General features: G+C 43.1%; 1 protein-coding gene across 1 annotated transcript in view; it reads right to left on the bottom strand.

Annotated features, from left to right (window-relative positions):
- Nucleotides 1–24,665, bottom strand: part of LOC115778616 (cadherin-2-like) — a 94,051-nt gene that overhangs the window by 37,986 nt on the left and 31,400 nt on the right. Inside the window, exons 3-4 of the mRNA XM_030726762.1 lie at nt 5,642–5,865; nt 1,899–2,072 (exon numbers count right to left, since the gene is read on the bottom strand). Of these exons, the coding sequence (XP_030582622.1) occupies nt 1,899–2,072; nt 5,642–5,865 (398 nt within the window). The remainder of the gene's footprint in view (nt 1–1,898; nt 2,073–5,641; nt 5,866–24,665) is intronic.

Raw genomic sequence — 24,665 nt, 5'->3', positions numbered from 1 at the left:
TTGATAAAACGGTGATTCATGAAGAGTTTAGCTGAATTTCTGCAGTAGGAGCCACAGTCTTGTCTTCAAGTTCCCCTAAAAAACCGTCTCTGTTAATCAAGATCAGAAACCAATTCTGAAGAAGAGACTTTAAAAAAGGCTTTGCTTAGCTTCCAACAACAAAGACTACATTTCTATTTTAGTGGGGCAGGTTTACAGCTTAATTTTGTGCTTTTTATAGGACAGATAATACGCAGTTTGCATTTAACTCCACACTTCCATCTACTTTCTTAACTGCTTATCTAACTCGGGATTAGGGTACTATTTTATAGTAATTTTTGGACTGCTCTTATTCTGTTCTAAAAGGTACTGCATCGTCTTGCTCCGCTGTACATTTCTGATTGGCTTGTCAAACCTCTAAGGTCACTGGCTACGGCCCTTTTAAGTGTTTCAAGTTTCTAATCAAGCTCCAACCTTCAGGGCTGACAAATGAAACCTGTTTCTTGGCTCTGGGCCACTTGAGGCCGGCTCAAACAGAAGTCATTCCCCATAGACTCCCATGCTAAAACACTCAGTGTTAGAACACAGATAAACCCACTTAGAGTCCCCTCCAGTATGGAGTACTGCAACAGTGAGGCCAAATCCTTTTTTTTTTGCTGTCGACTGAAAACATTTGGGTCTGACATCAAAAATTCAATATGAGACAAAAGATCAGCTTTTATTTCCAGGCATTTACATCTGGATCTCATACACAGCACCTTTTGTCTGAACTCACTCATTTTGTGTATCTATAATTAGGAGGTATCTGTGTGCTTTGTTTCACCCAAAAAGACTGCAGTCAGGCGAGCCACCCAGGTACATTAACAGGAAGTGTGTGATCAATTGACTCGTAGACAGTTTACTAGGATTCAATAATAAACAAACCATTGCTCTTATTCTGAAAGCTGAGTCGCTGATAAGCAGCCAGCTGCAGTGCTTCCTGTCTCACGTGTCCGACTAACTGGTCTGATTGCTGCTCTGGTGACGCTCCATCAGCCGCCTGTCGGACAGGATTCCATCTTGTGGCTGAACATAGTATAACTAAACCATTTTGGCCTGCAGTTACTGATGGTTATCCTTGTATTGTAAGATCCTGCAGTCAAAACCTGCAGCAGGTGGAGAGCTGGTTCATGGTCACCTATGCCAAGCTTGCCAAGGAAGCAGAGCAAAACAAGAACTGCACTGAGCTGCTGCAGCCCATGAGAGTTGAACTGAAGTTCAACCGCAGAATATGAGACTTACTGGAGGGGCGGCTGATTTGTTGTTCAGCTATGTGTCACAAAATGTTTGGAAAATAAAATATTTAAAGAGGATAAACATATAAACTCAATGCATACAGACATGTGCCTGCCTGTATCCCTCCTCTCTTTCGTACTAATATAAACACTGCTTTGAGATGCACCCATGCAGTTTATGGATGCACCTTCTTAACCAAGCCAGCTAAGGTTGGCTGATGTCTTCTGGCTTCACAAAGAAAGATGATGATGACAACCATAATCCTAAATTATGGTCATCATCATCAATTATGGACATCACAAACTACATCACCACATCCATCTCTTAGAAACAGTATGTGGTTGCAAGGTTGGTGCAGCTGCTTTTACAGGACTCTGTCAGACTGCATTAGTTCAGGCTAACAAGGCTAACAAGGATCCTCTTGTTTCGTGTGCATGTGATGAGCTTTATTTTGTTTTTGCTGTTCATTTAAGTCACATTTGATTATCTTATTTAGGCTATGTGACATGTTCTTTGCTTTATTTTCCTGTTTTGTTTCCCCTGTTTTTCCCTCCTTCAGTAAAAAGTCCTCACAGCAACAGTAAGACAGGTCTTCTTTTGGGTATCTGTGTGTGTGTGTGTATATGTGTGCGTGTGTGTCTTACTCTGACTAGGTCCTCAGGGAACTGTCCTCGCGAGTTCTCGGGGACGTTGATAGGCGGAATGACCCAGTCCCTCTTCACCCGCCTCAGAGTACCATCGCCTCTGACAACCACGCTGCGCCATGGAAACAAGATCTCTGGTACCTGCTGAGTCAGTGTTGCATCACTGGGCTTTACCTGCAGAGACAGTAAACAAGCATTGTGTATATTCGGCTCAGGGTTACACATGCAAACACACAGACACAGAGCTGAGTGCAGGGAAGGCTTGGTGACTCAGGGTATTTCTGACCTCATTCCAGTGGCTTGGATTAATGCTCTCATTATAGTCTGCCTGATAAATGACCACCACCTGTCACCATGTGTGGGCGTGTGTGTTTGTGAGTGTGTGCGTGTGTCCTCTGCAGCCATAGATCTGCATGACTGGGCAGTGAGCAGTGACACTGCAGGGCTCGCAGAGGATGATAAGAAAAGAGGAAGGAGCCTCTCATTTACTCTCCCACAATTCACCTGCTGCACAAGAGCCATGCAGCCCCTGACCTTGGAGATAGTGAGGGCTCCTCTCTGCAGGACTAGTTTCAATTAAATTTTATGCCAGAAACTCTGACATGCAGTACAAAGATTATATATGATACACTGCACAATAAATTAAGTTAATGTATCACTAGCAGCACAAACTGAATCAAAGGAAGCATCATTTCCAATCAGCAGAGCAAAGAGATCATCAGAGATCCAAGAGTAACAAGATTTTAAAGATACAATTTATTGCTTTTTGTTTCCAATATTTTATTTTATTTAACATTACTGAAAAATGTTAGACCCCCCCCAAAAAAAAACTGCCTAAAAGAGTGGAGAAAGTTAATGACAGTGTCCTGTTATTGTTAGAGACTTCCGGGCTTTTTGAATTGATGCTTTCTTCTATTTTTCTTCTTATTTCTCTTCCTATTAAAACTTACTAGGCTGAGGAGAGAAACATGTAATTTACAACTGTGTGGTATGTGCATGGAGTTACAAAGGCCATGTCTTAGCAATGATAAAAAAAAAAAAAAATGAAAGGAGAAGAGCTGCAATTGTCTGACTGAAATGATGACAAATGAACCAGAGCAGCAGAGAGGAAGTGTGACTCATGCGATGGATATGTGCGACATTATGGAGCCTGGTTCTTCTCAGGCAGGTCATTCATCAGCTTTACCAACTTTAGCGGTCAACATGTTCAAGCTTCTCCAGTTTTCAGGTTCTTGGTTTTAATCTCCGATGTTCTGACTTCATTATTTTTTTTTTGCTCTCGATATTTTCAGCCGACCGCACGTTCTGCCTGTCTTTGTTGTTCAGGTTCCCTGCTCACTCTTCTTCAGCATCAGACCCCGAAAACCTCATCAGCCACTTGCCATGGGAAGACAACGCCTCTGTGTTGCGTTGTGACTTCAGAATTTGTATCGCATCGTATCGTAACACTGTTGGCAGAGTAGTGCACTGTAGCAGGACAGTGGCTGGGCTGAGAAGTGGGTGGTGGCGGGTTGTTACGCACACTGCAGCAGCCTGGTCACTGAACCAGTGTGCACTGTGCAGCCAGCTCCACAGTCCACACTGTAATTACACTCGTGCGATTCAGCATATTTATATGATAATTATGTAGCTGCTGTTTTTTTGGGGCTTCATGTAAGTCTGCCACTGTCTGGGTAGATCTATGTAATACTTAACTTTATAATTCAACATTTTCACCACTGTGAGATTTTATGTGGGAGGGTTTTTTTTTTTTTTTTTACAATAATTCAGCAGGTTTCTGGGTGAAGCAGAAGAAAAATGGCTGCTGATGAGAAAGACACATTTTATACCAGATTAAACTAGAAATGATAATTAAAGACGTCCCCTGTTTGCTCAATCAAAGCATAGATGAAACTTTCTTCAACTCCTTTAGTTGATCCAAATGTACCGATTCTTGTTCCAAATAGATGTGCTGCATCTTTACAAAAATACACTTGTTTATTTTCTGTTCTTAGCCCATAACGTGCAATAGCTGTCACTCAGACAGCTAAAGTAGCACTGTGGCCTATTACACCTCTGATTATTACACCTGCATGATCTGACACCTACTTTAATGTTGGATGGCTTAGAAAAACTCAGTGATGTCTTTAAAAGTGTTAGTCTAACTTTTCCACAACAAGCAGAGGTCAAAGGCTCAATATTTCATATCAACAAGGAGGATTTGCAGACATTTGGAGCCTAGTGGGCTGTAACTGTGACACCTGTTTGTCTCACTCCACACTTTCATTTGATAACAGCCCCGGCCCTGCCTCTCAGCTGAAGGGCTTGATGCTGACACTGCTCCCCTGGCAAATGGCTGGCTGTTAACTGCGATGGCTCGTCCTCGTGAGTCTTCCTTACGAAGGATTGTTGACAGCTTCTTTCACCCTCTGTGATTCTCCTCCTCGCTGACTGCAGCAAGTGATGCTGATAGCAGCTAAAGCATATGGCAGCCGGCTATTTCTGGGCCCTGTTTATAAGAACAGCCAATCAAAGCCACTGCCTTGTCTAAATACATGCAGAGGGCCTTATTATCACTGTTGTACATGAAACAAACTAACAGATGGCTGTTTGACTTGCTTTGTCTCTGCAATCAGCACTTGGCCAACCTCAGACGCCTGCTGGGCTGGAAAAGCTGTGATTTTATTCCTGTTCATGCTGAAGCAGGGTGGGGGGGTGGGAGAAGCAGTTTCTCTCACATGCTCGTTTTCCCAGACTTACATACAGGTATGTGTTAACACAGTCAGGCTCTGAATGTGTTAATTAAGTCATTATTATTCAAATGGTAAAGCACTGGTATTAATCTAGCGCCTGTATGGATGACTCATTGAGGGTGGATGAACAGCTTTCAAACTATTCATTAAAATGATAAAAAAAAAAAAATAAGCGGATGAGATCAGAAAGTTCTCAAACTGTTCCAATAAAAACACTCCAGCAGATCTATTATCATCAAGTTTTAAACTTGCAGACTCTATGAGGACGATGTCCACCGAATCTGGGACGAGATTAACGTCTATCATTCCTTCGCTATTCGTCTTCATGCTGCATCACCCTCGGCTCGATCACGATCACAGCGAGAGGACACAGCTTCTGCTGCCACAGCTTAGCGAGACTGTCTTCTTTATTGGTATCCTAAATATTTGTTTTAGCATGTTTTAATTCCATCTATTCCATTTGGGTGAAGCAACATCGGGAAATGCCGAAAACTGCAGTTCCTCTAGTGGCCACTTGAGGCTGTAACAAAAAGTGAGTCAATCTCCACTGACGCCTATGTTACAAGGTCTAACTTAAAATAATTAAGGAGCATGTTTACAGCTTGTTGGTTAACAGTTATCCTTATTAGTCTCAACACTTAACCTCTTAACATCATCAAAGTCAATGGCAACCCATGCAGCAGGTAGGGTTCAGGTTCATGACGTTCACCCCATTTATAGAATTTTGGTTATTTGGAACACGCAAATGAAAACCTTTTTAACAGAAAACCCACAATGCTCAAATGAATTTCATTCATTTGAAAGGTAATATCTGGTGAAATTTGCTTATTTAGTAGTTCGTAGCTAAAACAAAACCCATCCCCAACCACTCCCCTATTCCTAACCCTGGATGGGTCGCTGGTGATCTGGTGGATGGTGCTGAAAATAAGAGCTAATAAAACAGCGACCTCTCTTTTTAAAATATAATAATTGTAAATACAGATTGATGAAAACATGTTTGAATGGTTTTACCTCCAGTTGGGTGCTGCTGGCTGGATGAACATGGAGATGCACTCTGGCCTTCCAGACCTGTTTAGACTGAATGTCCCGAGCATAGACCACCAACGCAGCCTTTTCTTTTCCCACCAGGTTCAGGTGGCGCAGGGCATAGACCACACCTTCGTCACTCACACTGAAATCATGTTTATCTCCAACCTGGAACCAGACCTTCCCCCCACCGCAGTCCCGGAAACTCACTGTTGAAAAGAGGAAGACAGACACTGACATCAGAAACCTGCGCAGGCCAAAAAAAACATTTGTTTAAATGCAGCTGACTTTGTGCACTGTTGATGACGAGGTCGTGCCGGTCAGGATACAGTTAGAAGTCAAAAACAGTTGTAAAACTTTGTGCTTTGCCTTTTTATCTCCAAAGGTTTCTTTAGTTTTCACTGAAATTCAGGAATTCTTCTGTGATGTGACTGGATTTTATCTGTATTCACACTAATAGCAGCCCTGCATGAATAACTCATTCATTTGCTGACACAGCGATACACTTTTGTCATCTGGTGAGGGGCTGTGGTGGCTGTCAAAATTTACATTGCTAGTTAATAACTGCTGTCTATGCTGTGTGGAAGGAACAGATGATATTTTATTAATCAATTTTCCTTTTTGCTTTTTCTCTATGATGTTTTTTTTTTTTTTTACAGTGCATTCTGCCACCCATACACACTTGGGCTGCTCAATTGCAAAACATGCAACCAGCATTATTTTAGTCAATACTGCAATCTGTGGGTAAGAAGAAGGCCCAGACTAGCTGGGGGAGCTTCACCATAAAGCTGTTTGGCAAGGGCGATGACCAGGCCCTGCTGGTTCTGAGCCTGAGATGTCTGTGGGTGCAGAAAGGAGCAACAAGAGGCTTACGCAGTACTGGACTAGCACGCCTTTGAAGACCTACATGGTGGCCATGGGGAGAGTGATGGAGAGTTGCGGCCAGCAACCAGAAAAAAACAGCTTTACCCAGCTGTTTGGGATCCATCCACAGTCTCCAAAACCTTTTAAAACTTTTGCTCCTTCCTGATAAACCTCGTTGACCAAAGACTCTCATTCCATCATCTTGGCTCAAACTAAATTCAACTTCGACTTGAGGCTTTTAGGGAAGGGCCAGAGTGCAACGCCGTGAAGGAAAAGGCTTGATCTATAATGCAAGACAAAAGGAGCGCTTCATAGTGCAAATTAATGCAAAAAGGAAACGATTTATCCCAATTATGTTATTTTCCCGAGTATTAAAGACTCAACACTCATCCAGTGATGAAAGCTGGGAAAGCTGAGAACGGTAACCACAACCCGGTGAGAACCAATCATATTCGTTTTTTTTTCTTCAAAGCTGCTTAAGAGAGAATTTAAGAGGGGAAAGAAAAAGTAACAGAGTGAAGTCATGTAAAGCCTGAGTTGCATTTAGATGAGCATTTGAGGAAAGACTGATGGACCTGGCCAGAGAGTTTATCCAGCCTGTAAATCCCAAAGCTGAAGACGGGATTTGCAGAAGTAAAGCAGAGACGGGAGCAGTTTTCTGCAGGAGGACCATGCAATGCTCTCCGCCATTTTTTTTCAGTGTACCTTCGCACAGGAAATGGCTTTTGTGATGTCTGGGGGAGGTGTGCAGTGCTGTGACTGCATTTTGCCAGAAATCACTGCAACTTTTTTGACAGTGTGATTTGAGCAGACACAGCACACTCATGCAGAACAAAGCTGTCAATGGCAAATGTCAGCTCATCACAGCTTGCACATTAACAACAAGTCAGTGCATCCAGAACAGCTTCTTCCACCCCAGCTGGGGGAGGGGGGGGTAAAAGCTTTGTTTCTGTCCAAATGCTGCTTCTGACAAGCACTAATAAACCAAAAAAAATGGCAATGGAAACAAGGAATTTGAAAATATTGCCACAGAAATGTGCTGATGTGAAATGTTTTGATGTTTGCTTTACCCAGAACAAAGTTGACATTTGCTGTGATATCTTCAGTCTATCCTCAATTAGGCATGTAAGTCAGCGTTACATATTTCTAATGAATCAAGTAATCTACGCACTTTTGCAAATGTCATGAAAAAAAAAGGTTCATTCCCTGAACTGGCATCTTTAAATTGTTTGTTCTTCCACAACCACAGTTCATTACATTAACAAAAAAAACTATAATAAAAACATTTGATAAGGTGGAACTTTATTTTTGCATTATCATTTAAATAGTGCATTGGTTATCAGAACTGATCATGTCAGTGTTGGTCTTTGAGGGTAAAAACATCTGAAAATAGCCAAAGTTCTAAATTATTACACGTCTAAGATCATGTTTTATTTAGCAGCCCACATATTTCACAAGCTACAACCTGAAATGAGCCAAAGAAGATACAAGAAGATGTCTGACACACTTTTATACAAAAGTGTTTCCTTAACAGACACCAGACACCAGGATGCAGAGAGCGAATTTCCCAGACAACAGGCAGGTTATGGCTTTTACTGTCCAGCTATAATCGACCACTGATTTCATTTCCTCTCTCATAGGTTCAAGTGACAATCAGTGCCCGCTCGAAGTGCAGCTGGCTAACATCAATGCTGTGTACTGCTTATAAATAAGACTAGTGGCTCTGTGGGGCTGAAAACTGGAGGCCTCGATTCTGCCGAGCAAATGCATGAATATTCCAGAGACTGATGAGGAAACAGACTTCCTAAAGGAAAAGTCAAAGGATCACAAACTTCAGCAGAGTTCAGCAATGACACTACTGTGAGTGTGTGAATGCGTGTGTGTGCTAATGTGCAGTCCTGTCAGGACATAACTGTGTCATGGTCCGGGGTCCGTGTGACCCTGTGTGTTTCTGTTTTGGCTTTATTTTGTCTGTTCTGGGGTTTTTCTTTTTTTCTGGGGTTTGGTTTGAGTCACTTCCTGTTTTATTTTGACAGTCTCGTGTTCCCTGTGCTTTGTGTTTAGTTCTGCTTCCCCTGTGTCATTAGGTTCATTTGTTTCACCTGTTGTTCCCTGTTGTTTCCACTCTCCCTGATTTCCTTGTGTGTATTTAAGCCCTCAGTTTTCCTCTGTTCTTTGTTGCGTCATTGTTAGCGTCAGTGTTACCCCTAACTGTGTGTTCCCTGTCCAGTGTTTTGTCCCTCTTGGTATTTCTCCCAGGCTTTGTGTTTAATCCTGCTTTGGTTGAGATTTCGGGTTTGGTATTTTGAGGTTTTTTTTTTATTATCTACTGTAGGTCACCTGCGAATAAAGCAGTTTTTAGTTTAATTCTGTCTCCCGCGTCCTGCGTTTAGGTCCACTCCTCCCACCACACAGCCCCAACTGTGACAAACTTTGGTTTGTACTTTTTTAAATATATGCATTTATTTACAACTTATTAACAGAACTTGTGAGCACTTGTTTCTATGAACCATTAACAGCACTTCCATCACTACTGGCAGAACAGGCAGCAGCTCTCAGTGCATCATGGGAAGTCCCCCCCCCCCCCCCAGCAGCCTGAGTCTTTAGCAGCCTAACTGTTCTGATCCAACACTAACTTTATGCTACAGTTTGGGCTATAATACAAAGCCAAGTTTATATAGTCATCTTAAAATTAAACCTAAAACTATCAACAACACAAGAACTGAGATGGCAGAAAAGTGAAATAAGCACAGTCTCCTCTGAAACCTCAGTGAGACCACGTACGAGGCTTCTGTCAGCGTTTTAACTGCACAGTATGTTCCTGAGAAATATTAAAGTCTTCTCAGCCTCCAGAACACAACGCTGTCTGTGACACTGAGTCGAATCAAACAAGCTGGAAAAAAAAAAAAGCAAAATGATTTTCTGGTTGAGCTCTTCACCGCACGCAGGCCTCAGTGGGGTTGTTTTAACGCATTATGCATGAAAACATCTTTTAAAACTTTGTGACTCTGCAGTTTTCTGCAGTAAAAAATCTATCAAACTGTTTTATGTCCATCAAAACTAAAGGCATCAGATTGAATTCAATAAAAAGGACAGTTTGGGCTTGATGGACTCACAGAAGTACTTTTGTGACTGAGGAGTCCTGTGGGGGCTATTATTATGTCAACATATCAAGAGGAAAAGGGGCTGGCGTAATCCCATATCTGATCCTTCAAAGACCAAAAAAAAAAGACAAAAGTTGTTGTTTATAGCAGCCGTAAGGCTGTTTCATTCGACAAAGACTAAAGAGAAGCTTAAAAGCTTCTCACAGATGCAGACATATTCTTTAAACCTAATATGTGACTGACAGGATGCATAATAGTCTACAAGTACTGTGCCCCTCACGAGTTCTGCTATTTTTGTTTGCATTTCACACTAAACTGGGTCAGATTTTAAAAATACTTTTAATATAAAATAACAGAATAGTGCCTGATTGTATTTAGCGAAGCACAAAGGTTATTATTCCATGCAACGACATGAACTTAACTGAAGTTTAAAGTTACCTGTGCCACTTTTATCGGCAGTAACTTAAACCAAACTCTTCCACGTGGAAATCGGTCTGACGTCGCTGTGGCAGAATGTCATTTCTCTCCTTTTGAACCGTTCAGAGGAACTTAGTAATGATCTAACAGTCTCCTTCAAGCTGCTCAGTCAGGACACAGAGTTGTTTCCCCTAAAGTTGGCAAGTCACCCTGACCCTGAAGCGACAATCACTCCCCCAGCATCAGACTGCCACTGCCTCTATGCTTCACTGCAGATATACTCTGGATGGCAGCTCTACTCTGGATATCTTGGCCTCAAGCACTTCTCTAAGAACCTTGGAGTCATTTTTGACCAGGATATGTCATTAAATAATTCTCTACGGCCGCCTTCTCTCATCTGCACAAATCATGAATTTCTGTCTCAGAGTGACGCTTAAAAAAACGAGTTCATGCAGTTGTTTTTACTAATTACAGTTGTCCTTAAAGTTGTCCCTCAGAAGCATTCAGTTAATCCAAAATGCCGCTATAGGAGGCCTCACGGCTCATCCAGCGGAGCAGCCGTGAAGTGGAGTTAGTAGTGAGATGAGTCACTTTGGAGAAACTTTCACTTTTGTTCCAAATCTTCTCCGTTTGTAGATGATGGCTCACACATCTGCAGCTTCTCCAAGCCTTAGAAGCAGCTCTGCAATCATTTCAGTCTTTATCTGCATTCATTCTGGAGTTTCTTTTTTTTTTTTAAACCACAGTTTGTTCCTGTGTAGAACATTTAGCTAAAACCAATCATGCTTTTGTTCATTAAAGTGCTAATTTAATTAAACACTGTTGGCTGTAATCAGACCCGGACAATTTAGGTACAATCAGTTATTAATGCAGTTTGGTAGAAGGCCAAGTACTTCTTTGCACAGACCCAGATGATATTATAACCTGTTTGTTTTTTTTTTGTTTGTTTGTTTGTATTACATTAGAAACCCGACACCCTTTGGTTTGGGATGCATTCAGTATTGACTCTATTTGGTGATCCAGATTAGGGACTTAAATATTAGGGTTACCTGATGATCTAAAATACTTTACATCGTAGTTTATAGGTGTGACAATTTGGCCTGAAGAAATATTCATCACGTGAACGCGCTCAGTGAAAAACACGGTCAGAGTTTCGTTTCCTTTTGACCTTCGAGGTGGTTGAGATTCTGGTCTAAACATCCTCCACTCTGTCTGATGGTCTCTACCTGCTCACTGTAAATGCTCATACATTATCCATGGTCCAGTTCAAAAACACTCATGCTGCTACATGATTTTAGAGCTGTCTGATTTAACACCCCCCCCATCCTCCTACTACACAGAGGGAACTGGAGCAGAACTAAGCGTGGGGCTTTTAGATGTTGCTGGGCAGCAGTGGGTGATTGCCCAGTTCAACCGCCTATTTTCAGACAGCCCAGAACATCAACTTGGACAGCAGGGAGCAGCAGCCTGAAGCGGCAGGTGTGCAAAAGCAAGCAGATAATGTTTCAGAAAGTCTTTTTTTTTTTAACTGCAGAATTTTAACAGCATGTCATCAACTTGTCTGTCCTCTTCTGCAGATTGTGTTGTGTCCTGTTTGGAGTCGCTGCCTCTAGCCGAGTCTCTTCCTGTGAAAATTAAGATTTTCCTTGTCACTGTCGCCAAGTGCTCAATCGTAGCGGTTCAGTTGATTATTGGAGTCCTTTCTCTAATATCGTATCAACGTTACTTCACAATATAAAGTACCTTGAGATGCCTGTTGTTGTGAACTGCAGCTGTATAAATAAAATTAACTGAACTGCATTATGTAAAATTCTGCGAACCCCTGCTAAGTCAGTACTTGGTGACTTTTCCACATAATTAATTCTGTAATGAACCAGTTGCAGTTCATAATGTTGCTGTGCACACGCTTGGCTTTTAGTGTTTTTTATTTTGTATTCTGAATGATTTTTTTTTTCATGCTTAATAGTTTATAATTTATAAAGTGATTAAATTCTAAATTGAATAAAATGTGTTCCCTTTGATACAAATTTCTTGCAGAAGTAGGAGCTGCAGCATTAATTACTATAATTCTCAAGAACCCCTCAGTCTGGAATGTGCCACACAGGAGCTGCTTGATCAATGCATTACTGGCGTCCAATCAATATCCTTGCTGGAAGCAAATAATCCTAACAGTAGTAACCCTTGAAAAGTCTGGCAAACACTCTTCCCTGCAATAACAAGGGAAGTGTTTAAAGGCACGGGGACAGAAACCAGGACAGAGCATTGTGTGAGAGACTGGGAGGTTTCTTTGGACTGCAACCTTTGTTGCCTCTGGAGTGTCAACAGCCCAATGTTTTCCTCAGGTTGATAATCGGGTCAGAGTAAAACGCTGGTAAATCACATCCTGGGCCACAATGGGACCCCCAAAACTCTCCACTGACACCCACACTAATGAAACAGTTTGAGGGCTAGAAGCGCCTCAGGGCATGTGAGGGCTGATTCATTACACATGAGACTGACTGGAAATACTCCCACTGCAGGCTGGAAAGATTTCACTGGTTGACATAGGTTTGACAGAAAAGAAATCCAACCAAGTCAAGTATAAAACACAGTTTTAAGCATCATTATCTATCCATCGATCCATCCATCCATCCATCCATCCATCCTTTTCTGCTTATCCAATTCAGAGTTTGGGGGGTGGGGTGTGAAAGGCTGGGTATACCATGGACAGGTTGCTAGTCTATCACAGGGCTGCTTCAAGCTTAGCATTCAGGTGATACTAGCAACCAACTGGCTTGGAGGAGTTCACATGAAACACAATTCTAAGTGCTAAAAACCTCACGAAAAGCATAGCTAATGGCTCACTGTTATTTATTAACAGTAGCAGCGATGCTCTTTGATCACTCACACAAAGAGTGTTCAAGGCAGGGCAAACAGTGCGTTGATCATATGTTTGCAGGACACCGTGAGCTTCGACTGGATCAAACTGGGATGGACACGGACTTTGGCCATATTGAAAACATCAGAAAGTGATATGTTGCAAGTAGGACTGATGGGGTGATCAAAAATAAATACCAAACCAAACCAGCTGTGCTGACTTACTGCCTCCATAAACATACCTATTGTTACAGATGCAGTCGGCCTGTAACAATACGGCAGTCACAGTCAAGGACAAGATTCAACACTGAGGTAATAGAGCTTACAAATATGAGTGGTGAGTCCATTTTTCAAAACTGTAAAATGCATTTGCATCTGAAAGATCTGCAACATTATTTAACATTATATAATTGTATTTCCAGTGATACACATAGAAGTACAGCACTGTATTCCCCAGAAAAACAGAATCTGGACATTGTTGTAATTCTTGTAATTTCTGCCCATTTCTCCACTGATACGACAAAACACGTCTGGAGGTTAGGCGGCACCAGGAGTGACCAATTATGTTTCAGTGGGCGCAGCACCGCCCCTTTAGCCCCATCCCTGCTCGTGAGGATCAAATCCCATCCCCTACAGAAATCAGAGCGAAGCGAAGGCCAAACTGAAGATGCAACAGGGTGTAACAAACTGTCAGCCTGCTGTGACTGCCGATGTAAGAAAACACGTGAATCGTAATCAATGTGTGCTTTGTGAGCTTTGATGAGCGACACGCAAGATTTCATGTTCCAAATTCAGGATGAAGGTAAAACAAACAAACCCAGAAACCTGTGACATGGTGGCCTGACTCAGCACACTGAGATAAAAAGGACACTCTTTTTAAATCAGTGAACACACACACACACACACACACACACACACACAGACGCACAAATGAATGCACACGTGAACCTGCACATACAGACACACACACTTGGAAAGTCAAACAAAAGAAACCAAACAGGATTAAAACCTCACTAGTGAATCATCCAAAGTAACTCTCTGTTTGCTGAATGCTCACAAACACTGCTGAACTTTGATGCTGTGTGTGTGTGTGTGTGTGTGTGTGTGTGTGTGTGTGTGTGTGTGTGTGTGTGTGTGTGTGTGTGTGTGTGTGTGTGTGTGTCACAGTGACAGCTGGGTGTTGCTAGATAAACTCAGTCTAGGAGCGAAGCCAGAGGCCAACTTCTTCTTCTCTCTGTCAGCCCAGCCCATGCAGACAGAAAATATGGAGGGCATAATATTTCATGAATTTAAATTAAATTAAGAGGCTCCTGCCGGGCCAACAACTTATCGAATACATCAGAAAGTGATAAGTGGCATTTTGTACACCAAATGCTGGTTCTTCAGCTGTAGAAGTTGCCAGTTTTTGGATCTAGTTAACAAATGTGTTTTTTTTCTCCACACTTTCCCAAAATGGAACATTTTATAGTGTCTAATATCTGAAAACTTTGTGGATCATTGTGTACGGTGAAAACTGAACCTTCACTTCACCGAGTTCAGTGAAGGCTGGACCTTCAGTCTGATGAGCCTATTTAAATGTCAGCATTAAACAAATGACGTTACCATAAAATGATGATTTGCATTTGGCTTTTAATCTAAACCCTGTAAGGCAATGAAGAAGAGATTTAGGGGCTCTCAGTTTTCCCCTTTGACAACAAAGTCATCAATTTCAAATTTATTAAAGCTTAAAGTTTTGTATAATTATGGGTGGGGCCACTTTGACTAACAGGTAGGTGATGCTAGACTTCAAGTCATCTATTCTAATTCACTGAACTGGACCTCTGGACCATCCCTGTGGTGTTGATGGCCTCTGGAGTATTTGTAATACAATTGTGAGAAATAATACAGCTTTGAGGTTAATTGTACTAGCAAAGTCTGTGCTCCAGCTTTGGTGGTGAAATTCTTGGATTTTAATTTAATTTTAAGCAGGCATCTCTTTTGGTATGATCCATGCTTGCTAACCAAGATTGCTAGCAGTAGCTGATAGCTTAATATTCAAGCCGGTTGTTTAAATACGGCCATTTCTGACTCCCATCCGTCCCACTTATCTGGGGGCTGGTTCACGGGGGCAGCAGCCTAAGCAGAGAAACCCAAACCTCCCTCTCCCCAGCCACCTCCTCTCATCGGTCTTCATACAAAAATACATGATTAGTATTTCCTCAGATATTGCTGTTTATAGATCTGGAGTGAACACTTATTACTTCATCCACCGATAGATGGAGAGCTCATGTTTTCGATGTTGTTGGTCTGTCTGTAGGCCTGTTAACAGGATAACTTATTAAAATTATGAGCGGATTTCCTGGTGGTGCACGGAAATTTTGGTGGTGATCCAGATCACTATCTGGATCCAGGATCTTGTGAAAGAATTCTTTATCATTGGCGTCTGACCTTATGTGGATAAGTCAGAATCCTCTAAAAAGAATTAGGGAGCAACATGACTTCTGTTATTTGCAAAGTTTGTTCATGATCCCAGGAGGATTCCAGATCTGATGATCCAGAATGCTGAAAATTATAAGTTGCTCCTATAGAGTAAGAAATAAAGCCAGTGACATGCTAATAACACCAAAATATAGCTGAACCTGATGGACTATGACAACATTGGGTGGTATCTATTGCAGCGCAGTAACGGCACATAGAAAATTAGGGATGGGCTCCTGAGCGCCCTTCTAGTTACCTTCTGAAATCTTTAAAAAGAAATTATCATCTCATTTAATTTGAAGTAATTCTTGATGAAGTAATTATTGTTTGGTTACGTCTAATCCTTTCTTTAATTTACTTTGCACTGTTCCCCCCCCCTTTCTGATTTGGTGAACTCTTTGATTGTGTCTTTTTTGTTTTTGCTTTGACTTTGCTTAATCCTGCTGTAATCGCAAATCAAGTCTGTCTCTGTTATCTGATTTTATTCATTTTCTGTGTATGCATAAAAGAAACTAACTAAAAGCAGCTCAAAAAGATTAAATCTGTGGTGCGCACATCTTCTAACCCCATTTTTCATTTTGAATGGTCAAACTGTCCTTTGCTATGATTTGTACGACTTCTAGGATTTTGGCATCATCTCCTCTCCTTTCATAAAAGATGGTCCAGTGCATCCTATGCTAAAGGAGGTAATAAAGGAAGCACTGAAGCTCCTTTCCTAAGCATCTGGAGAATTCAGACAGCTTTTATTATGGCTGCGATGCAGCTACTTCCGGGTCACTTCTTTCAGTTAGAAACCTCCAAAGCAAAATGGACTATTCAAACGCACTCAGTGCTTTCGTCTTTCCTCTTTCCTCTCGGAGTGACACATCTCCGCCCCTCCAGACAGAAGCTGCAAGGAGAAGCGTGCAAAATCAATCAGCTACAGCCCTGTAAGGCCAATATGTTGCTAATAAACACACACACAGCAGAGTGAATGCTGCGCCGCTAGTCAGACAAAAGCAGTCATCACTCCGTGGTCCCATACCTGCATTACACACTCTGTCAGGGTATTACCATGTGAAGAGAGCACCGGGCTGATGGATGAATCACCAGGCAATAAGAACTCCATCCTCTGAGAGGCCACGTCTCAACCACTATCATCACCTGCTGTTCACAGGGCCTTCCATTTACTGACCCACCATGTCTTCCTGCTAAACAGCTGGCTGACTTAATGCACTCAGATATGTGTTGAAGGGGGGGGGGGGGGGGGGGGGGGGAATATAAAAAATCTCTCCTTAAACACACTTCACACATGGCTGCCGTCCAGCAAACAGGCAGCTTTACAAAGAAAGCAGCCTGTTTGCTGTCGCTGCTCTTCATACATCCTTAATAAATATGGATGCTGTAAAGCAAATGCAGTATGCTTAATGTAATGAAAGGGTTTTGTTTTGGCATCCTTAAATGAAAGGATTTATATTTCTAGCTTTCAGTTCTGTTTCCTCTGTTCTCTCAATTAAACAGTGGGCGATGCATGCTGGCTTTGTGCATTCTGTTCATGTTGTTAAAATTCAGAAAAAAATTCAAACCTATCACAGTGAAACGGAGTGCGAATGCCTCCTCTCATCACTGTACCATACTGGAGCTGTTCTTGATTCTGTTACTATCGGGTTTCTGGAAATGAAACAACCTCTTTCTGTAGGTGTGAAGCCAATACTTTTTAAAATCCGGTGATTTTTTTTTTTTGTTTTGTGCCTGAATGATCTTAAACCGCATCATCAAGGCTGATTTAAAAATCAAACAAAACTGGCAACTGGCCTTGGGGACACAGACACTTAGGGGACCCCAAAACACCACACTTTCAGGAATTATGCTCATGTTGTAATCCTCCGCACGTCAAAGTCTTTAGCTCTGTTCGGGGTCTAATGGAGGAAGCGTGCGGTGAATATCTGCTGGCTCCGACAGAAAAGCTGACAAATTGGCCGTTGCCCCCGGAGGCTAAGTTAGCCAATAGGTTACAAAATTGTAGAGCCAGGTGCTATTTTTAATTTTTTTTTCCAGCATGAAAATATAGAAGCTGCCATGTGCAGTTTGTTCCTTGCACTGTGCTGCTTAGAAACTTAGAGGTGAAAAATGATATAAACAATACCAAAGGATGGGAGGTAAGCTTCTGTATTATAGTGTATTGTATCTTACTGCATTCTGCTTTGGTGCATCAGCATAAATTAACACTAACACTCAGTCGCTGACTTGTTCAGAGATATAAATCAGTTTTATGAATGTGATATAAATCTGCTTTTATGGTGGATTTTCCATCACGCACGCATGCAGACACACAGAGTGAAATCAGGAGAGCTTGCAGGCGGAGTGAAGTGGTTTAAGGAAAGCCTCATCTTAACCAGAGCTCCCATCTGTTATTCCTACAGTGTTGGACAGACAATCGATATCTGTAGCGCAGATCTGCGACAACTGCTGATTGTCTTGGTGGACTCGCACAGCTAAATGAGATTTACTTCATTATGCTGCTTTATTTAATTGTGACAGCGCCAGGACGGAACCACAAAATAGCCTCCAGAGAAATCAGGCCGGTCACTGGACCTGCGGTCACAGAGTGTGTTTCCAATTCGTTTGTAATAGAGCGATTCCAGGAACTGTCCATTTATAACAGCACAATTAGCAAGCCAATAACTCTGAAGCTGAATAATCATAATAATAATCTCTCACTGTATTCTACAGATGTTTTTACTGCCGTCAACAGTGAGTCAGGCATGAGGGTTTTTTCATCAAAGACTCCGACCGCCTTGAAGACCTTCGCTTTTTCAGCTGTGATTGTGACACAGTCGAAAGCCTTCAGTTTAAACAGAGCTGGGCTCGGCTCCACTCTGTGTAATCTTAAGACTGAGGGAAAAAAAAAATCAAACAATCAGCAATCAGCATTGTGGTTTTTAAGGCTCTGATCAGTGTCTGCATTGATCAGCCTCTAATCTCACACTCACACACAAACACACACTAGAAATACAGACAGATTAGCCGAGCGGCCTGAAGCTGAACAGAGCAGCCATGTTGAGGCTGATCCACCCACCCACCCAGCCTCTCTTTCCTAATAAACTGGCGCGTGGATGACTCGGTGCTCGGGAACAAACGCTGGAGATCGCGGGGACGTGCACACTCGTACTCAAGCGTATTTACCTATGCCATCAGTGGGCTGTATGTCACTTTATATGACTGCTATCACATTCCTAGAAAATGCCACAGTATGTGAGGTCACTGATGGGATGCAAGGTCACCTTGCATATAAAAATCTAATCTTTTTTTTTTTTTTTTTTTTTAATAAGACAATTACTGATTTAGAGGATTTTTTTATTAGGGTTAAATACCAAACTTTAATATTTATTGGTTTGAAGATTTAAAAACTTGTTTTTATGAGATTCTTTGATTTATTTCATTGAACGCATTAATTTAGAACATAATTCTTGTGTTTATTCAGGAATCATTCACTGCTCTTCTTTTTCTCTTCCCCTCACCCCACAGAAGGTCATGGCAGATGGCTGCCCCTCCCTGAGCCTGGTTCAGGGAGGGGTCTCATTCTATTAAAATGGCTTAAAAGTCAATAGAGAAACTAACAGGTCTGCAGAGATGGTTTTTAGCAGGTCTACACAATTAATCAAATTTTAAACCCAATCACAATTTTAGCTTTCACTATTAAATGAGCGTGATTGAGCGATGTGTGCTCCTCCAGCAGCACACAAAGGAAGAGCAAATCAAACGCTCCCTAAATCAGCACCTGATCATGTGCCTGCATGTGCCAATTACAGCTCCTTGCACCGCAGAGCATGACGTTTCCTGGATGTAGTCTGGATGAGTGACGGTGTTAAAAGACACAATAAAATAACTAAGTCTTCACTCATCCCCTGTAAACTAACACCCATTTGGAACAATCCAGATATTTGTCAGAAAAAGAAAATGCTGAATTTTCCGTTATGGCGTGATAAGGGTATAAATAACTTAGAACATATTATCCAAGATGGAAATTTTATCACGTTCCAAGAACTTATATCAAAATATAGAATTGGCAACGGTAGATTTCTGGAATATCAACAAGTTAAGTCCGTCCTATCAGGGAAGATTTAACCTTAATCAATTGAATCTAGAAATGCCTACTTGGGTAACAGAATTTCTTAACCTCTGTACCCCAAAATTGTTATCAAAATTATATAAATTATTAATAAAAACTGATGATTCAGTTTCCCTCCCAATTACAAAATGGGAGCGTGATCTTTCTGTCAACCTGGATCAAAATTTATGGACAGAAATATGTTTAAATATCTTCAAAATGACTAAAAGACCCCAAATACAACTTGTACAATATAAGATTCTCCATAGAACATACTACACTGGACAAAGGATGTTCCAAATGGGCCTTACACACTCAAACATATGCACCCACTGTACAAGCAATTCAGAGGATAATCATCTACACGCTCTGTGGTCTTGTGTACCAGTTCAGAGATTTTGGCAGAGGATTTGTGAAGATCTATCCACATGGTTTAGCTGTCATATCCCAACTTCCCCCAGACTATGCATCTTAGGTGATGTCAGTGAATTAATTATGGAGTTAAATATATCACACATAGTTCTTACTGCCTTGTGCATCGCTAAGAAGATGATCCTCATGAACTGGAAGACAAAAAATAAACTATGTATTACTCAGTACAGAAATTTATTAGTAGATCATGTTAGTTTAGAGAGAATGTCTGCTTCTTCTAAAAACAAATTGGAGGAATTTGACTCTCTTTGGTTCCCACTGCTCAGCTCCATTACTTAGTGGGGGTGGTGGGCTGCGGGCTCTGCTCCTGATGTGCTTTGTGGGGGGGTGGGGGGGGACTCCGGGGGCCTGGGTAGCTGGTAGCCTCCTGGGGCTGGGGTCCTGGGGCGACCTTCTGGTGATGTCTGTGTGCCTGTCCTGGTTGATGGTGGTGGGGGCTTGGATGGTGCTGCCTTCGGTCCTGGGGTGTGGGCGGGGTGCTTGGGGGGGTGGTGCCGGCCCTCGGTCGGTTGGCTGGTCTTCCCTGTGTGGCTTGGGGGCTGGGGTCTGGGGCCCCGGCACTGGGGCCGCGCCGGCTCCCGGTGGGCCCCCCCTGGCGCGGGGGGGGCCTCTGCTGTCCCGGCCGCGCCGCCGGGTGGGGTGGGTTGGCCTGACGTCGGGATGTCCGGTCTACGCTTTTGGGGCCCTGGGGTGCCTGCATTGCAGGGGGGTGGGGTGGGGGATGGGGCCGCGGTGGGGTGGTTGGGGGGGACTGGGCACTGCATTTCCATGCCCAGGCCAGTATGTCCTGTCGCCTGTTTGTGTCTATTGTTGAGTGAATGGGCATCTAGGAGGAGCGGGCCGCCCTCTGCGGTGGGGGCGAGGGCGCCAACCTCGGGTGCTGCAGTGCTCCGGGATGCTGTCACCGCGGCCCCGGGCTCACCTCCCCCTGCCCTGTGCTGGGGTGTGGGAGGTCGGGGTGCCTATTGAGCCAGCGGCCAGCTGGCTCTCTTCTTCCAGGATTTTTCCTGGTCATATGCCCCCCCCCCCCTCCCCCTCCCCATACACAAACACACACACACACACACACACAGAATACACATCACTCACAGATGTAGGATGGAGAGGCCACGTGGAGAGCTGCACCACCACTTGCCTCTCCGTTTTAATTGCACTTTAGTCATTATAACTCACAACACATACACACTTACACCCTGATACACATAGGACCTTTGGGGCAGGCATGTTACTCAGAGGTTGATGAGATGGGCCGCTGAGGTGGCCCCACTCGGATCCTCGTCACTGTCTGTCTCCAAATTTTATTTGCACTTTAGACATGGAGGGTTTTGGGGGGGCAGTGTGGGCAAGCGCTGACGACCAACAGTTGGCGCTTGTGGCATAACTGTCCCCTCAATTTTAACTGCACCCTATACACCTCATTCACTCACAAACATTAACACATAGACCTACAAGTTGGGGAGGAGGAGGGGTGGATGGGTCATCTTACACCCCGATTTCTTGCGTCTCGCCCGGGGTAGGGGTCGGGTGGTTCCTTGGGGACCGGGCTGGTGGCGTCCTGGGGTCGCTGTTGGCCCTGGGGTGGTTTCCACTTGCCCCGCCTTCAGAGGGTGGGTAGCTATGGATGAATGTGTGTCTTTGTGTATTTGTCACCGTCTCCGTGAGTATGGGTGGGTGAGTGAATGTGTATGTATGGCATATCTGTGTGTGGGTAAGTATGTATGGGCATGTATGAGTATCTGTGTATAAATGTGTACACGGGTGTCTGGGTGTGTTTGTATGTATGGCTGGACCTGGGTCTGGGCCTTGTGCCTTGCCTCCTGGCCGCTCCTTGCTGGTTGCCTCCTCCCCCCTACCCCCCTGGGATGGGGGTGCCTCGGGGTTCCTGGGTGGGGCTGGGTGTTCTGGCGTGGGTACTGGCCTGCCCCCCTTGGGGGTGCGGTGCGGGGCTGCGTTGGCTTCTTCGGCGTGGGGGGGGGCTCTGTGGAGGGTCGGGCGGTCCTTGGGTGCCGTGGGCCCGGGAGCCCTGCCGCCGGCCAGTGCAGGGGGCTGGCCGCTGGGGGGGGGCTGGCTTCTCATCGCCTTGGGTTCCCTGGAGCCCTCGCTCCTCGACTGGGGGGGCTCCGTCTGAGACCACCCTCTCCCGTCTGCTGGGGTAGGTGTGCGGTTGTCTTTGGACTGAGTGGCCGGGGGTCTTCCTGGCCCTTGGTGGGCTGCTGGTGGCCTGGGTTTCCGGGGGCTTTCCGTACCTGCCTCTGGCTTCTGATGGGTGGAGCTGCAGCGTTTTGCCCTCATTGGTAAGTACGTTCCATGACACAGACACAAACATGACACAGACACAAACGCCCACTCAATCACAACTCAACAAAATTGTTGGTGTGCGTAACATGCTTTGTTAGTTTTGTTTTTCACACACAAATTTATTTTTGCAAGTATTGATAGTATTTTTTTTTATATGTTAAAGTGATGAACTATCTGATTAATAGACTTGTGCTCTTTCCCCTTTTTTTTTTTGCTCCCTTTCTCTCTCCCTTTTTCTTCTCTTTATTTTCCTCTTCTTCAGCCTGTCAGCTCTGGCTGTTACACAGTATGTGGAAAAATAACTCAGATAAATAAAATAAAGGGTTAAAACAACAACAAGAAGAGCCTATTGAGAACCTATAGAGCTCATCTTGAAATAGCAAATATGTTTGGCACAACAACGCATTCAGATCACAGTTCTGCTTGCAAGATCTACCAGACATGACAGGCTAAAAAAAAAAAAAAAAAAAAAAAAAAAAAAAAAAAAAAAAAAAAAAAAAGACACAATAACACACACACACACACAACAAAATGAAAATGTCTGGCACAGCAGAAGGGGAAGGGCTTGTCCCTTGAAGCAGACCATCATTCAGTGTTTGGAAATACTTCAGATTTGTGATGTTGACCAAGAAGAAATCATATGCAGAGAGTGTTGTAGAGAGCAAACAACACAACTAACCTATTCAGCTGCCTGAAAACACACCACAAACTGCAGGATAATTAATGCACGAAGGCCAAAAAAAAAAATGCAACAGCTACTAATGTGAATCCTCCTACATCCACTCAGTCATCCATAATACCAGACTTATGTCTAGTCATCCATAAGACAGTTTTGCTAGTTTAAGAAGCTCTTGGGTTGCTTTCTTTTGGGTCATTATCAAACTGTACTGTCGGCCACTTTTGCAACATTTGCCTGAATACGACCAGAAAATATAGCGAGTGAAGCAGTTCCATTATTAAACCTACACACCCGCGTCATCACATTGCCTCCATCATGTGTGGCAATGATGTGGTGTGCCCTGGATCATAAGCCTTTCCTTTCCTTTTGCATCGTTCCATTTTGGTACCAGCTCTTCTTAGTTTCATTGGTCCACATAATCTTACAGATTGGCTCAGCTTTTTAGATTACTTCTAGCAAAGTCCACCCGGCCTTTCCACTCTTATGCTTTACCAGTGGCTTGCATCTTAGAGTAATCCCTCTGGATTTACATTCATGAAGACTTCTATTAACTATGGTGAACTTCCTTGAGAGTGTTAATGACATGGTGAGATGTGAAGATGGTTTTCTTGTTGAAGTAAACCGTTAATATAATCCTATTATCCAAACCCCTTGAATGAATGCCAAAGCGCTACTCTTTAATTGCTTCATTTCAAATTCATTTTGTTCTGATTGCTAGGATGCCATTTACTGCTGTTTTGTCACACATACATATTAAGTTCTCTTTTTGCTGCAGAACCTGACACACGACAGAGGCAGCAGCGTGACGGGTTTGTTACTCCTGACTTGCCACACTGGGGACGCTTGGAGTCATATTTAAACACACTGGGCAAGCTTCATTTTTCAATGTGCAAACTTGTGACTTCACCACCAGCCCTCCAACCACTTAACACAGACCCTTTTTTGCTTCTTAACATGGACCAATTAACTCATGACTCCATTGCTGTGGCCAGTGCACAAGGCGCTGACACCAAGGACACTTTGTGCATATCTCTGTGATGCCAGAGGCCTGTGACAGAACAGCAGTATTTCATGCCCTGCAATGAGAATGGGTTTGGTGGCGTACACAGACAAATTTGAAAATTTGTCTGTGTACGCCCCCCACTCATCTCTTTATATTTTGCTTCCAAGGAGCCAGACTTGCACTTTTTAAAATTGGTCATAAACAGCAGTTCTTCAGGGTTTCTGAATTTCTTCCTAATTCCAGGGATGAACCAGTGTTGTGGAAACACATAACAGACATCTTAGCAAAGACCCAATTTTATCTTTAGATACTTTGTTACTAGAAGTCTGTCACAAAAATATGTAATCTGTTCCAATTTCATTAATGGAATCTATTAAAAAAATGACAAAGATAACACAGTTTGAAAGGAATAAAATAGTATTTGTGCATTAACAAGGTGATTCCCAAAGAGCTATTAGCCAAAAACTTGGCATATGTCAGCTTGGCGTGTGGTGTGTCCTTAAAAAAAAAACGAGGGAACTAGACAATCGGAGGAGAAACAACAAATTATCAGGTCCAAAAAAAATACAACTGTATCTGAAAGGCATGTTTTTAAGAAAGAGGGGAAAGGAAGTCAAAGAAGCAGTCAAAGAAGAGCTCTGAATGTCCTCCAAGAAGCCGGGAGCTGTGCACATGTATAGATGAAATTAGAAAAAAAAGCATGCCTAGGAGTTCAGGCTGTGTTGAAGAGTAAATGTGGCACCAAACGCTGACTTTAAAGCTCATTAGAAATGTACAAATTCAGCTTTTGCCTCATATCCAGTATTTCC

The sequence above is a fragment of the Archocentrus centrarchus genome, chromosome 4, assembly GCF_007364275.1.
Source record: "Archocentrus centrarchus isolate MPI-CPG fArcCen1 chromosome 4, fArcCen1, whole genome shotgun sequence".
NCBI classification, from domain to species: domain Eukaryota; kingdom Metazoa; phylum Chordata; class Actinopteri; order Cichliformes; family Cichlidae; genus Archocentrus; species Archocentrus centrarchus.
This window is presented reverse-complemented; position numbering and strand designations above follow the sequence as displayed.